Genomic DNA, 15712 nt, shown 5'->3' with positions numbered 1-15712 from the left:
TTGCATTCCTTCCTAATGTCACTATTCGAACATCTATCATACATCGTTGTCACACATTCTTTCAAGAGATCGCATTTTGACTGCATTATTTTTTTTTAAATCAATTATTAAAGGATCAATAGATTAATGATATAATTCAAATGTAACTTTGTTTTAAAATCACTATAAATATTTTATTATAACTTAAGTATAGTATTAATCAGTCTTAATACTAGTACTAATCAGTCTTGATAAAGAAGCGGTTAGCTTCGAAACTGGTTGACATTATAATTATGTTTTTTTTTTAACATCTCATCAAAGATGAAGAAGAATATGGAAGTCTGGGCATTTAAGGTCAGGCATGACGGTCGTCAGCCCCGTAAATGCCCAGACTTCCATATTCTTCTTCATCTTTGATGAGATGTTAAAAAATAATACGAAAATAACTCCTGTAATTGGAGATAATCCTGATTTTGTGAACAAGTATTTGGACACACTCAAAATGTTGTAAATAATTATGTTATAAAAAAAAATTGTGATTTTAAAACCAAGTTACATTTTAATTATAAAATGAAAATCACAAAGTTAGTGCTTCAAATATAAATTATAAAAAATGAATGCTCTTACCGATGCAGTTTCTCGGTCCCACACCAAAGGGCATATAGGTGAATGGGACAATGTCTCCCTTATTTTCATCTGAGAACCTCTCTGGATCAAACGTTGTTGGATTCTTGTGGTACCGAGGGTCGTAATGGATGGCCCTTATAGGGAAAACCACAGCATCTCCCGGTTTCAGCTGAAATATAATTTTCACTTGGTAAATATAACAATTGTCCGCCTCCGTAGTGTAATGGTCAGCGTGTTTAGCTACCGTGATGGAGGTCCCGGGTTCGATTCCCAGGGGGGGTGAAAATAAATATTAGTGATTTTACACTGTAATATTTATTTAATATTACCCTGGACTGGTTCCTGAAGCGCAAGACTAATCACCTTGCCTCCATGTAAGAAATGATCAAGATAACACTGCGTCGATTCGATGCAGTGCCCTATGCACCATCGGGTGCGGATAAGGGTTATAAGTATAAGCAAAAGTAAATATATCAAAGATCAGCACTTTGAACCTATTAAAGGCATTCGAAATGTGGCTACATTGTAGAATTCTACGCATTCCATGGACCGATATGGTCAAAGAGCAAGAGTAGAGAGACAGTTGCTGACTGATACCAAGGTCCAGAAGGTTTATTCTGAGGCATGTATCGCTCATTCCTTTCAATAACATCATATTTCAAAAATTGTCGATTTTCAGTTGTGCATGTTTTCGGACTGCCCAGAAAATGTACTATATCCCAGCAAAAGCGGCATATTTTTAACTTAATATTTATCGGCTACAGGGCAGAAAGTGTTGTTTTTGCATTTCGAAGAAAAGGTTTTGTTTAAATTTTTTTTTTAATATTTTTTCATTCAAACCCTTATCCGCACCCCAATGGTGCATAGGGCACTGCATTATATAAACGCAGTGTTATCTTGATCGTTAACACACGAAGGAAAGGTGATCAGCCCTCCGCTTCAGGTACCAGTCCAGGGTAATATTGAATAAATATTAGAGTAAAAAAATCACTTATATTTATTTGTCCCCACTGGGAATCGAACCCGGGACCTCCAGAACGGTAGCCGAGCGTGCTGACCATTACACTACGGAGGCAGACAAAAATATACTAAATATACTAAATATTTTTCAAATGGAGAAAAAACATTTAGGTTTTACGTAAAAAGATCTGTTGCACAGTAAAAAGTTCAATAAGTGGCTTGATATTTATTTTTAATACATTTTATTATATTTTTCAACTTTTAAAACGATCTCCTGAAAAATCTAGTTTTTTTTTATATATGACGTTGTCGAAAGGAGTGAGCGGTATGTGATTTCACAGGAGCCATCTATATTGGTTGAAGAAAGCTTTTACTAAGCAGTGGCGCCTTAATAAATAAAATAAAACCCCTATCCGCACCCCAATGATGCATAGGGCACTGCATCATATAAACGCAGTGTTATCTTGGTCGTTTACACAAGAAGGAAAGGTGATCAGCCCTCCGCTTCAGGTGCCAGTCCAGGGTAATAATATTGAATAAATATTACAGTGAAAAAATCACTTATATTTATTTTACCCCCCTTGGGAATCGAACCCGGGACCTCCAGAACGGTAGCCGAGCGTGGATTACACTACGGAGGCGGACGAAACATGATTATTAATTTTTTAATGTTTTTTATTTAAATTATTTTTTGACACTATCAAGCATATGACAAGTCATAAGCCCTGTGAATACCCAGACATTCATGTTCTTCTTCATCTATGTTGAGATGTCAAAATGTAAAAATAACTCCAAATGGAGAAAATCCAGATTTGAGAACAAATATTTGCAAACATTCAAAATGTTGTAAAAAATAGTTTGTGTTTTGACTTACCGTATACGACTTCCTGCTTTCATTTTTGAACGGCTGGACAGAATAAGTTTTGACGCATTTCCTGTCCAAAGATGGCAGCGGTGGCCAAAGCCGCATCGTTTCTGGAATAATATTTTGTTGATATATCTTTATTTGGGCCGGTCACATAGCCAGAATGACCGACGACAGATGGAGGAAACGCGTTCTGGTGTGGAGACCGAGGAACCAGAGGCCTCAAGGACGTCCACCGATGAGATGGGTGGACGACATCAGGAAGTTTGCTGGAAGACAGTGGATGGGGACGGCGCAGGATCGGGAGGAGTGGAGGCGGAAGGGGGAGTCCTTTGTCCAGCAGTGGAGCTCAACGGCCTGATATGATGATGATCTTTATTTATTTCAATTCAATTTATTTTGTTATAATCAACATTTGTCCGCCTCCGTGGTGTTATGGTCAGCGTGTTTAGCTGCCGTACTGGAGGTCCCGGGTTCGATTCCCAGGGGGGGTGAAAAAAAATATTAGTGATTTTACACTGTAATATTTATTTAATATTACCCTGGACTGGTTCCTGAAGCGCAAGAGTGATCACCTTGCCTTCATGTAAGTAATGATCAAGGTAACACTGCGTCAATTCGATGCAGTGCCCTATGCACCATTGGGTGCGGATAAGGGTTATAATAAATAAATAATTAACATACACATTACAAACTTAAATTTAAATCGTATACACTAACAAAAATAGAAAATAAGCAAGAATACTATTGCTAAAGGTGTAGAAGAATCCCGCTTCGGAAAACTCCTTCAGACACATGGAACAGATCAATATCCCATGAGATATTGTTCAACATAGCGGTAGCTCTTCCTACAGGCACATGAACCATCAGCATTTAAACCCTTATCCACACCCCAATGGTGCATAGGGCACTGCATCATATAAACGCAGTGTTATCTTTATCGTCAACACATGAAGGAAAGGTGATCAGCCCTCCGCTTCAGGGAGCAGTCCAGGGTAATATTGAATAAATATTAGAGTGAAAAAATCACTTATATTATTTATTTGAACTACCCCCTCCCTCCTTGGGAATAGAACTCAGGACCTCCAGAATGGAAGCCGAGCGTGGTCACACTATAGAGGCGTATGGTAATTTAAAAAAAAAATATCTTTAAACATACTTTAGAAGACTTATTCCAACTATTGAACTGATCACCTCGTTTCAAATCAGCTGTGACATTCACAACTGATTTGAAATAAAGCTGTTATGATACTTATCACAAGTTATTTTCTTGATAACTGTTATTTTTATTAAAATAGTTATGCAAGTGTAAGGTCGGTATGTTTGTGACACATTGGTGACAACAACATAGCCATAATCGTGTGGGTATATGCGGACCTCACATGCGGACTGACACTCAGCACTATCAAGTTTAGTCTTAAAAACTGGGCCATGAACAAGAGCCAAGAGATCTGGTCCAACAGCTCAGAGATGAAACACGCAAAGGAACTGATCACAGGGTACTCGTGGAAATTCACTACAGAAGCTCTAAAGCTTAGCAAAAAACAAATAAGGATCCTAACCAGGACCTTGACAGGACACTGCAGACTGAGGAAACACATGACAAAAATTGGACTACATGACTCCTCAGCATGCAGATTTTGTATGGAGGATAACGAAACACCAATCCACATTCTCTATAATTGTGACGCACTCGCTCGCAAACGAAGTCACATCCTTAGAGGACCGCTACTGGACTCCGAGAAGGTGAAGCTCCTACCACCAAGACAGGTTGTGAGCTACATGACACACGTAGGTCTTGGGAGTGAGCTGTGATACAGAGGGAGACACAATAGACCTAATATGGTCGCAGTGATATAAGGGATGCAAGATCCCTTGACCTCAAAAAAAAATGTTTAGTTACCTGATACAACCATATCCATGTACTTCATATTCTGAAGTTCAGCATAGGAGACGGTCTGCTTGCTAGAGGCTGCTACGTCATCAATCTCCTGCTGCAGCCTTCTCTGGACTTCCGGGTTCACAGTCAGCGCGTGAGCCAGGAAGGACAGAATGGAGGACGATGTATCAAACCCAGCCAAGAAGAACAGGAACGCCTGCGCTGTCAGCTCATCATCAGTCCACTCTGAAAAAATGAACAAAATCACTACCAGCATTCTTTGAAGAGATGTGACTCATGAGGGTAACAGTTCCACATGTGTTTAGACATCTTCTTTCTTCTTTTTTCTTTCCATGTTCGCTCCCTAGGTGGAGCATATGGCCAACACAAAGCGTCTCCAAGTCACTCTGTCACGCGCCATCTCCTTGGCTTCCTCCCAGGTCAGTCAGGCGTCTCTAAATTCGGCTGAGTATAGTCGGTGAATGGTCGTCAGCAGCCTTCCAGGGCGCCGGAATCCTCAGGGTTGGAAGAAGAGACACGAGGGGTTGATGCCCTCAGGTGGCATTCTAAGGACATGTCCCAACCATGTCCACCTTCTCCTCTTCAGGACTTCCAGTATGAGGGGCTGTTGAGTTCTGTTTAGACATCTTAACAATAATATAGATAGAAAATTTTGAGCGTGTCCAAACACTTGTTCACAAATGTGGATTATCTCCAATAAAGAGCTATTTTCGACATCTAAACATGGACGAAGAAGACTATAGGTCTGGGCATTTACAGGACTCACGACCTTAACTAGGGATAGTTGAAAAGATAATGAAAAGTTCTTTAAGGTGATATGGACATGTGTAGCAAACGGATAAAAGAAAGTATATTTGGCAAATATGAACAGGAAAACTGAATAAACACAGCCAAAAAAGACTTGGCACCACCAGATGATCAAAATCAGTGACAAAAGTCTGCAAATTACGTAGGGCATGTATGACTAGATGTACATATGGATGGAAGGAAGCTAGGAGTGTATGTGGGGTCAGACAAGTGTGGCGTTCCATTCTCTGCCTATCGCAGCAGAGGAAATAAAACAAAATTATGAAGCGAATGTAGTCAGAAATAGGAGCACAGAAAGACGAAAGGAAGGTATGGCATAATCAAGTATGTCGAATACTTGAAAGCGGTCTGGTCAGGAGTCAGAATGATCGGCGGGCATGCATGAGGAGGCTCATGAACGTGGAAGAGGAGAAGAATGTTTGCAAAGGCAGAGCGCTGTGTTCTTCGATTCTCTCTCCCTATAGGGAGGCAGCATGATGGTTAGTAAGTTAATCATATATTGATGAACTGTTGACTCATTGACTATATTAAGGTGGAGACTGACCAGAGCATTTTGTCGTAACATAACGTCGTAACATCGCTCGCGGCGAGCATCACCGAGCATCCGAAACTATGGATAAAGCGCTCGGCCCGCTGTACTAACTGCCTTAATGCTCGCATCGTAACGTGTGTGACCGGAGCATTTCATCGTAAATCATTACGATGAAATGCTCCGGTCAATCTCCACCATTAAGATACTCATTATATTCACAGTAAAATCAAAATACAACTTTGTTTCACATTTTCTATCAATTTCGCAAATTCGTTCATAAAACAAAAACGAAAAACTGCTTTGCAAGAGGTCTGTCAGGAAGCCTAGATGCTTCTGTATCAGATGTGGGAATGCGTGGGACAGCTTTCAATATGTACAACTAACTATTGTTAGATGTGCATCTAGAAGGTCTGTCAGGAAGCCTAGATGCTTCTGTATCAGATCTGGGAATGCGGTGGGACAGTTTTCAATATGTACAACTAACTATTGTTAGATATACATCTAGAAGGTCTGTCAGGAAGCCTAGATGCTTCTGTATCAGATCTGGGAATGCGGTGGGACAGCTTTCAATATGTAAAACTAATTATTGTTAGAAATACATCTAGAAGGTCTGTCAGGAAGCCTAGATGCTTCTGTATCAGATCTGGAAATGCGTGGGATAGCTTTCAATATATGAGGATGTTTGCTTACTTCTCTTGACTGTTCCCTTGCCAACGTGTGATTCGTCCACTGCGGAGAAGCCAGAGTCCTTGGCCTCCTCAGCGGATGTCTCCTCGTGCTTCAGAGCCCCTTTCTTGGCTTCCATCAGCAGATGTATCATGTCCGGTCGGATGATGTTCTTCTCCGTTCTCTCCTTCATGGTCCCCTGGACTAGCTCCTTGAAGAAGTCATTGACGTGTTTCGGCACTAAGGAAAATCCCATCAGCTGCAATTGGAAGACACCACATTATTTTTGTACTGATCCTATATGTATCATATATCGCTCACTCCTTTCAACAACCTCATATATTAAAAATCAACAATTTTCAGTTGTGCATGTTTTCGGAATGCCCTAAAAATGTGCTTTATCCCAGCAAAAGCGGCATATTTTTAACTTAATATTTACCCGCTACTGAGCAGAAAGTGATGTTTTTGCATTTAAAAGGAAAGGTTTTAATTAAAAAAAAAAATTAAATACTAAATATTATGTTTTGAATATTGAAAGCATTAACTTTGTGGATAATATTGATATATTATTTCGAGAAATAAAAATACTTTGTGTTCTGATCCACTCACATTTTTACTAACCACCTAGTTTTGGCAACAACCTGTTGCCCTCTTCAGGGTTTAAAGTAATAAATTAAACCCTGAAAAGGGCAACAAGTTGTTGCTGAAACTAGTTGGTTAATAAAAATGTGAGTGGATCAGAACACAAAGTATTTTTATTTCTCGAAATAATATATACTAAATATTTTTCAAATGGAGAAAAAACATTCAGGTTTCACCTAAAAAGATCTGTTGCACAGTAAAATTTAATATATTTTATTATATCTTTTAACATTAAAAACGATCTCTTGAAAAATCAAGTTTTTTGATATATGACGTTGTTGAAAGGAGTGAGAGAATGTATGATATAAATTTGGGGTAGGAGAAATAAACGAAAAAATCCGGGATAATGATTATTCGAGTAACGATATATATAAAGGTTTCACTGTATATAGATTTCGTGATAAAAAAAAAATATGTAAAAAGAACCCACTCCCCAGAGAAAGTCGGACATCAATCATTGTACTCCCGGAAAGGCTAACATCATCCTCAACTGGTTCCTGAGCGCAGGACTGATCACCTTACTTCATGTGATCACCAATCAAGATAATTATGAGATTCAGTGCCCTATGCATCATTGGTTGCTGATGAGGCTAGAGGCTATGATCAGAAAGGTATATGAAGTTCTCAACAAGGTATTTTGATGCACTCTCAATCTACTATGTATGTATTTTTTTTTAAATATCTCAACGGAGATAAAGAAGAATAAGGAAGTCTGGGCATTTACAGGGCTTACGACCGTCATAGGCTAGTTTAAGTGATCACTTTAACAAGTGTAACATTTACCAATTCTACCCATGATTGACAACCACACTACTCAAATTATTGGAAGGTCTATATATATATATATGATCCAATTTTGAAACAATGTGCTTGAATCACTAGAACTTTACTAGAGACATCTATTGGTGGGATGAAAGAAGCTTTTTATTGAGCAGAAACTCTTTCGTTTGCATGTGTGGTCCAAATCCTGGATTATAATCACATACATGAGAAACGCTACAAAACATCCTTGTCATTTTATTATTTTAGCCTATAATTTGACCAGTTAAATTATTTACAACACTCAAAATGTCATTATAAATCTCATGTCGCTTCTTGTTTAAATTCACAACAGCCATCTATGGTTGGATTGAGAAACCTTTTATTTAGCAGAGACCTTTTTTATGATTAACCTTTTAACCGCGTTAACTTTGTTCCTGAGAGATACCCGTGCGCGGCGGTATTTCACCGTTTTTTAAATGATTACTTTTATCATGTATTTAGTTAAGAAACGATTTATTTTCCTAAACAAAAACGTTCAATGGGATTCATTGTGCCTTTTTGGTACTCTATAATACACGTGTGTCACATTATTCTTGAAATATATCGTAATATAAACAAATAAGATCGTAACATAAATAAATCAAAGCACGCATCGTGTGTCACTCTTACTCCCTGGCGATGCGTAGCGTGGAGAGTGAGACAGATATAGGGCATGATCATGGTGCGGACTAATTACCGACCGCAAGAAAAATCAGGGATCTGTTCTTTTATTTATCCTTGTGATGTTACAAATTATTAGTCAGATATTTCAACAGATGTCATAAGGCCAAGGATTGACATATTATTTTATCCAAAGTTCCAAATACTTGGACACACTCCAAATGTTGTAATATTGATTTGCGAATGAGGTAAGAGCTGGGCTTCTTACCCTCATCAGTTTTGGGAACACAAACATCATGAACATCTTGATCAGCTGTGCTCCCGCAAAGTTGGAGACCTGCTTCCCCATCTTGTAGAAGTCGTTGTCTTCGTCCTTCAACGAGTTGACTTCCAGGCCGAAAGCCGTTGTGGCTATCACATCAGTGGTGTAGCTGGAGAAGGCATTCTTCAGCTCCACCTCGACCAGACCCTTGTCTGCAAGAAGCCAAATAACATCTCAACATAGATGAAGAAAAATATGAGATTTTTATGGCTACCAGTTTCGAGACGTACCCGTCTCTTCGTCAGGACAATCACTACCACAGCATTCAAACAAAACCACCCTTCACCACCATAGCGCTATTTACACACTCAAAACTACACAAGTTGTCACACCATTACACTACGTGTAATGGTCAGCACGCTTGGCTACCGTTCTGGAGGTCCCGGGTTCGATTCCCAAGGGGGGTCAAATAAATATAAGTGATTTTTTTACTCTAATATTTATTCAATATTACCCTGGACTAGTACCCGAAGCGGAGGGCTGATAACCTTTCCTTCATGTCTTTACGATCAAGATAACACTGCGTTTATATGATGCAGTGCCCTATGCATCATTTGGGTGCGGATAAGTGTTTGAACTTTTGAATGAATCTATAAAAAAAATCCTAACCAGGCCTTGAAAATTACATTAAAAACCTGTTTTTACCTTTATTTTCTGGCTTTTTCGCCTCTTCCAGATAAAAGTTGGCCATCTGTTCTCCGCAGCGCGCTATGAAGTCGTACATTCCTCTCATCTTGGAGCTGGTGAAGGCCGGACTCAGAGTGGACCTCATATCACGCCATTTCTGACCTGAACACACAAAATATCATAAAATATATTACAAATTTGGTGAAAGAACTAAAGATGTGTTTAATAACTTTATAACTCCTTGGTGCGAAGTAGACTCGAGAGTGGCTCAATGATTTGGGGGCCACACGAGCTTAAATACCTGCTCTCTTATGGTAGAGAAAGTCCAAAAGAAGTTTCTGAGGTATCTCTACATGAGAGAGTACGGCTATTATCCTCGGCTCTACCCGAACCAGTTTCTCCAGGGTATGCTTGGCTACAATAGTTTAGAGACTAGAAGGAATGTGTATTTGATTACGTATTTTTATCTATTGTTGCGCGGTATGATCGATAATCCTGAAATTATCCGGAACATTGGTCTGTATGTTCCCGATAGTTACCTAAGACAGCGTCGACATAGATTGTTTCACATTCCTATACACAGGACCAACCTGCCGATGGTTATGCCTGTAGGAAGAGCTACCGCTACAAGCTGTCTTTTCCTTAACTTCCTGGTGTGTCGGAGTATCCTTTTTGGTATGCTATGTCGAATCTCTCTGGCGTCGACTATCACTTGAGAGTGATTGTCCTTGCCTTGAGTAGCTCTAAACAGCGTCTCAACGGTCCTGATCTTTATCCAATCTCGTATATTCTGGAGCCAGGAGATCTGCCTTCTGCCCACACCTCGTGGACCCTCCACTAGATTCAATAGCTCGTACTTGTCTACTCTCAGCACATGCCCCAGATAGGACACCTGACTTTGATATCAGTCAGCAACTGTCTTCCTACTCTTGCTCTTTCGAATGCATTTGCGTTGCTGGCCATATCGGTCCATGGAATATGTAGCACACTACATGTAGCCGGCCGCATTTAGAATACCTCTAGTTGGTTCGTAGCGCTGATCTTGAGGGTCCACGAATCAACTGCGTATAGAAGTACTGACCAAACATAACACAACCATTCTTTGCCAATTTTCAGATTGAGGTTATTAAACAACAAAAAATACTGTTTAACCTTTTCCACTCTGACCATTTTTTCTCATAACTGATCAGGTACGCAACGTTTTTCTACCATTAAAATAAATATTTTGGTCCGCCTCCATAGTGTAATGGTCAGCACGCTCGGCTACCGTTCTGGAGGTCCCGGGTTCGATTCCCAAGGGGGGTAAAATAAATATAAGTGATTTTTTCACTGTCATATTTATTCAATATTACCCTGGACTGGGTACCTGAAGCGGAGGGCTGATCACCTTTCCTTCATGTGTAAACCATCAAGATAACACTGCGTTTATATGACGCAGTGCCCTATGCACCATCGGGGTGCGGATAAGGGTTTTATTATTATTAATTTTGGGACACTCTGTCTGACAATTCGTATGACCATGTTAATAGATTAACTGTATTTATCTGAAATATTTTTTGGTATAATATACTTGGGTGGTAGAGAAATCAGTGATTAAAGTAATACCTGCGCCGGGCCAGACATTGTGGCCCACGGAGCTGCCTACTAGAATCATACGGGCCAGAATGTCTGGCCTACAGAGTGGTAAGAGTCAAAGATACAAAACTAATGACCTCTGTCTTACCTTCGAGAGCGAGAAGAGAGTTGGCGAAGAGAGGGTCAGCCTCCATATCCATGAACATCACATGATCAGAAAAATAGTCAAAATCCTTAACAGCAATCTGTTTGATCAACTCCACATCGTTTATCTGCAAAAAATGAGTCAAGAATTGACTCACCCCGATGAAACTGCAAAGAAACAACAGACATTGGTCTTGTGCCGGTGACAGATGGCCCCACATACTGATTGACTATCCACACCCAATGGTGCATAGGGCACTGCTGTGGCTTACAAAGATTAATGAATGAAATTGACAAAGGCTGTAAGAATAAATAACAAAGAAATACTATTTTTTGACATCAAATAGGATGGTTTAAGTGTTCACTTTACATATGTGTAACGTTTACCAATTCTACCCATAATTGACAACCACACTGTTAAAATTCTTGGAACTTCTAGATATGTTGATTAAACTCGAAACACAGTTCTTGAATTCAATAGACTTCACGAGAGACATCTATTGGTGAGATGAAAAAAGATTTTTACTGAGCAGAAACTCTTTCATTTGTATGTGAGGTCCGAATCCTGGATTAAAATCATTATACATGAGAAACTCTAAAAAATATCATTTTTATTTTATTACTTAGCTTATAATTTGACCAGTTAATTTAATTATAACATTTTGAGTGTGTCCAAATAATTGTTCACAAATACATGACAGTTTTGAGCTCCGTAAATGCCCAGACTTTCATTTTCTTCACCATCTGTTATTATCATCTTTTGTAATTTATGTTTTTTTTTAATGTCAACAATTATTATTTTTTTTAATGTAAACTAACTAAAACTAACTAACTAACCATCACGCCGCTTCCCCGCAGGGGTAGGCAGAGAGAATAGAGCGCCACACCACTCTGTCCTTGCAAACATTCTTCGCCTCTTCCACGTTCATGCATCTCCTCATACATACCCGCCGATTGTTACGACTCCTAACCTGACCACATTCAAGTATTTGGCATACCTGATCGTGCCAAGTTTTCTCGGTCTTCCTCTGCTCCTTTTCCAATTACATTCGGATAAAATTAAGAAAGGTGTGTTGAGATGGTTTGGACATGTAGAACGAATGAGCGAGGAAAGAACGGTAAAACAAATTTATGAGGCGAAAAATGTGCGACAAAACGATGTATGATAGATGTTCGAATAGTGAAATAAGGAAGGAATGCAAAGCTGAGATAAGCATTATCGATAAAATTAAGAAAAGTGTGTTGAGATGGTTTGGACATGTGGAACGAATGAGTGAAGAACGAACGATAAAACAAATTTATGAGGCGATCTATTCTGGCTATACCTGCGGGGAAGCGGCGTGATGGTTAGTTAGTTTTTTAGTGCCCTATGCACCATTGGGGTGCGGATAAGGGTATGAATTGACTTGAAATTGAATTTATTACCTCTCTTCAGGGAATGCGTGGTACATTCTCTGGCTGAACTCCGTGATGTGTTCCTTCTTCCGGAGCATTTTCGTGATATGGCCAATCAATGGAAACCCCATGTGCAAGCTCTTGACTCCTCGCCGGCTGAAGTATGTGTTCTCCCATATCCCGAAGAGGTAGAGGGCAGTCACCACTCCGACCAGCACCAAAAAGATGTCCCAGCTGTCCAAAGACATACCTGGAATTCATGTAGACCCTGACACACTGCTCCGAATGCTGGGGGATGTATAACACCTACTCTAGGCACCTAGAAACTGCTGAAACGCGAATGCTTAGATGGTCATTTCTCTCCATTTGTGACCTGAACACACGACATATTACAATATACACATGGCCCATTCAATTTATATGTAGACTGATGTCATAAAACAAAATGTAAGTCACTGGGAAAAGTCTACCAAACAATTGTCAGACCAGGACTCCTCTATGGCTCTGAATGCTGGACGATGTATAACACCTACTCTAGGCAACTAGAAACTGCTGAAATGCGAATGCTTAGATGGTCAGCTGGGGTGTCCCTTAGAGACAAAATAAAGATATAATTTATATTTGAAGCACTAACTTTGTGATTTTACATTTTATAATTAAAATGTAACTTTGTTTTAAAATCACTATAAATATTTTATTATAACTTCATTATAAAGTCACCGGTTTCAAAGCTAACCGCTTCTTTATCAAATAATAAAACCCTTATCCGCACCCCAATGGTGCATAGGGCACTGCGTCATATAAACGCAGAGTTATCTTGATCGTTTACACATGAAGGAAAGGTGATCAGCCCTCCGCTTCAGGTACCAGTCCAGGGTAATATTGAATAAATATTACAGTGAAAAAATCACTTATATTTATTTGACCCCCCCTGGGAATCGAACCCGAGACCTCCAGAACGGTAGCCGAGCGTGCTGACTGACTTTTATCAAAACTGATTAATATTAATAGTCTTGATAAAGACTATTAATATGTGGGGCTACTAAAACTATAAAGACTATTAAAAGTGGGTAGCTTCGAAACCGGTAGACATTATAATTAAGTTATAATAAAATATTTATAGTGATTTTAAAACAAAGTTACATTTTAATTACAAAATAAAGAGTTCAAGCATTCGTGGGAGCCTGGCTGTAACAGGCATCAATGGCAAGGTAGAGGAAAGGCAATTGGAGATGGTATGGGCACATAGGACGCAGAGAACCTGAACATATTATAAAACCAGGCGATCGCCATGGATCTTCCTCGAAAGGCATCTAGAGGAAGACCAATAAATTCATGGATGCTGCAGAATGATAACATGACTGCCAAATTTGTAAAATCAATATTTTTAAAAATAGATAGGTCTGCAAAAAAAATTACAAACCTCATTTTCGACAGCCCTGATTGGCAAACGTCGATCTTGAAAAACGTCGGCAGGAAAAAGAGCACTCGTCAAAGGCACACGGAAGAATGCGCACACGAAAAATAGAAAATTCGAAATAATAGGCACACGAAAAATAAAATATCGGAATAATGCGCACACGGAAAATAGAATTTTCAGAAATGCGCACACGGGAAATAGAAAACTCGAAAAAATGCGCACACCGAAAATAGAAAATTCGAAAGATTGCGCGCACACGGGATATTGCGGACACGGAAGAATACTTCACTTAAAATACGCGAGAACGGATTCTCAACTTATGCATGCAAATGACGCATAGGGCACTGCAGCGTTTAGCGTCAATTTAGGAATTGTTAATAATTTGTAGGTCTTACGATCTGTCATCGGCTGGTTGCAAATTTATAAATGGACCAATTTGAGCTTTGGACCTTTCAACTGTTTCATGCACAATAATACAGTAATTAGTAACATTAGTTTTTGTTCAATAATACCCTGGACTGGTACCTGAAGCGGAGGGCTGATCATATTTCTTTCATGTGCTAACGATCAAAATAACACTGCGTTTATATGATGCAGTGCCCTATGCACCATTGGGGTGCGGATAAGGGTTTGAAAGAAGTTTTTGATGGCAGATCCTAAGTCCTTAAAAATTACATTAATTATACATCGTTTTGCCGCACATTCGTCTGACGGATCGCGTTTCGGCTATATCAATGGTGGTATTTACCAAGCGGACTTAGAATTTAAATTGTGATATTACCGTAGTGTAATGGTCAGCACGCTCGGCTACCGTTCTGGAGGTCCCGGGTTCGATTCCCAAGGGGGGTAAAATAAATATAAGTGATTTTTTCACTGTAATACTTATTCAATATTACCATGGACTGGTACCTGAAGCGGTGGGCTGATCACCTTTCCTTCATGTGTAAACGATCAAGATAACACTGCGTTAATATGACACAGTGCCCTATGCACCATTGGGGTGCGGATAAGGGTTTTTTATTATTATTATTACCACAAAGTGACTGTCGAATCGACCAATGAAAAGATGTAAGTGTGCTTATCTTCGTGATTTTATGTTGAAAATATGTAAAAATTATCATAAATAATATTTTTACACATTTTCTTAGATAGGAAATTAATTCCGCATAGGAATGTCGTAATTACAGTGACAAAGAACATTGCAATAAAATGTATTTATGGATATATTACTTATTTTTCACGAGTGACATATCGCGCACTCCTTTCAAGAACGTCATAAATCAAAAATCGTCAATTTTCAGTTGTGCGTGTTTTCGGAATGCTCAGAAAATGTACTAAATCCCAGCAAAAGAGGCATATTTTTAACTTAATATTTACCCGCTACAGGGCAGAAAGTGTTGTTTTTGCATTTTGAAGAAAATGTATTGTTTAATTATTTTTTTAAAAATACTAAATATTTTTTTAAATGGAGAAAAAACCTTCGGGTTTTATCTGAAAAGATCTGTTGCACAGTAAAAAGTTTAATAAGTGGCTTGATATTTATTTTTAATACATTATATTATGTTTAAACTTTAAAAACGTTCTCCTGAAAAATCAAGTTTTTCGATTAATGACGTTCTTGAAAGGAGTGAGCGATATTTTATACACATTTTGAGTGTGCCCAAATACTTGTTCACAAAATCTGGATTATCTACAATTATAGGAATTATTTTTCATATTACTTTTTGACATCTCATCAAAGATGAAGAAGAATATGGAAGTCTGGGCATTTACGGGGCTGACGACCGTCATAGGCTGGTTTAAGTGATCACTTTCCACACGTGTAACAT

General features: G+C 39.0%; 1 protein-coding gene across 1 annotated transcript in view; it reads right to left on the bottom strand.

The window, feature by feature from the left end:
• The window catches only part of LOC148312758 (uncharacterized), a 42802-nt gene that overhangs the window by 23532 nt on the left and 3558 nt on the right, over positions 1–15712 (bottom strand). Inside the window, exons 2-9 of the mRNA XM_088273660.1 lie at positions 12494–12713; positions 11073–11236; positions 9368–9511; positions 8669–8874; positions 6361–6595; positions 4335–4556; positions 2441–2541; positions 607–775 (exon numbers count right to left, since the gene is read on the bottom strand). Of these exons, the coding sequence (XP_088129786.1) occupies positions 607–775; positions 2441–2541; positions 4335–4556; positions 6361–6595; positions 8669–8874; positions 9368–9511; positions 11073–11236; positions 12494–12711 (1459 nt within the window). The 5' untranslated portion in view covers positions 12712–12713. The remainder of the gene's footprint in view (positions 1–606; positions 776–2440; positions 2542–4334; positions 4557–6360; positions 6596–8668; positions 8875–9367; positions 9512–11072; positions 11237–12493; positions 12714–15712) is intronic.

Source organism: Brachycentrus maculatus, unplaced genomic scaffold (genome assembly GCF_059751285.1).
Source record: "Brachycentrus maculatus isolate JH-2025_06_01 unplaced genomic scaffold, ASM5975128v1 h1tg000033l, whole genome shotgun sequence".
NCBI lineage: Eukaryota > Metazoa > Arthropoda > Insecta > Trichoptera > Brachycentridae > Brachycentrus > Brachycentrus maculatus.
This window is presented reverse-complemented; position numbering and strand designations above follow the sequence as displayed.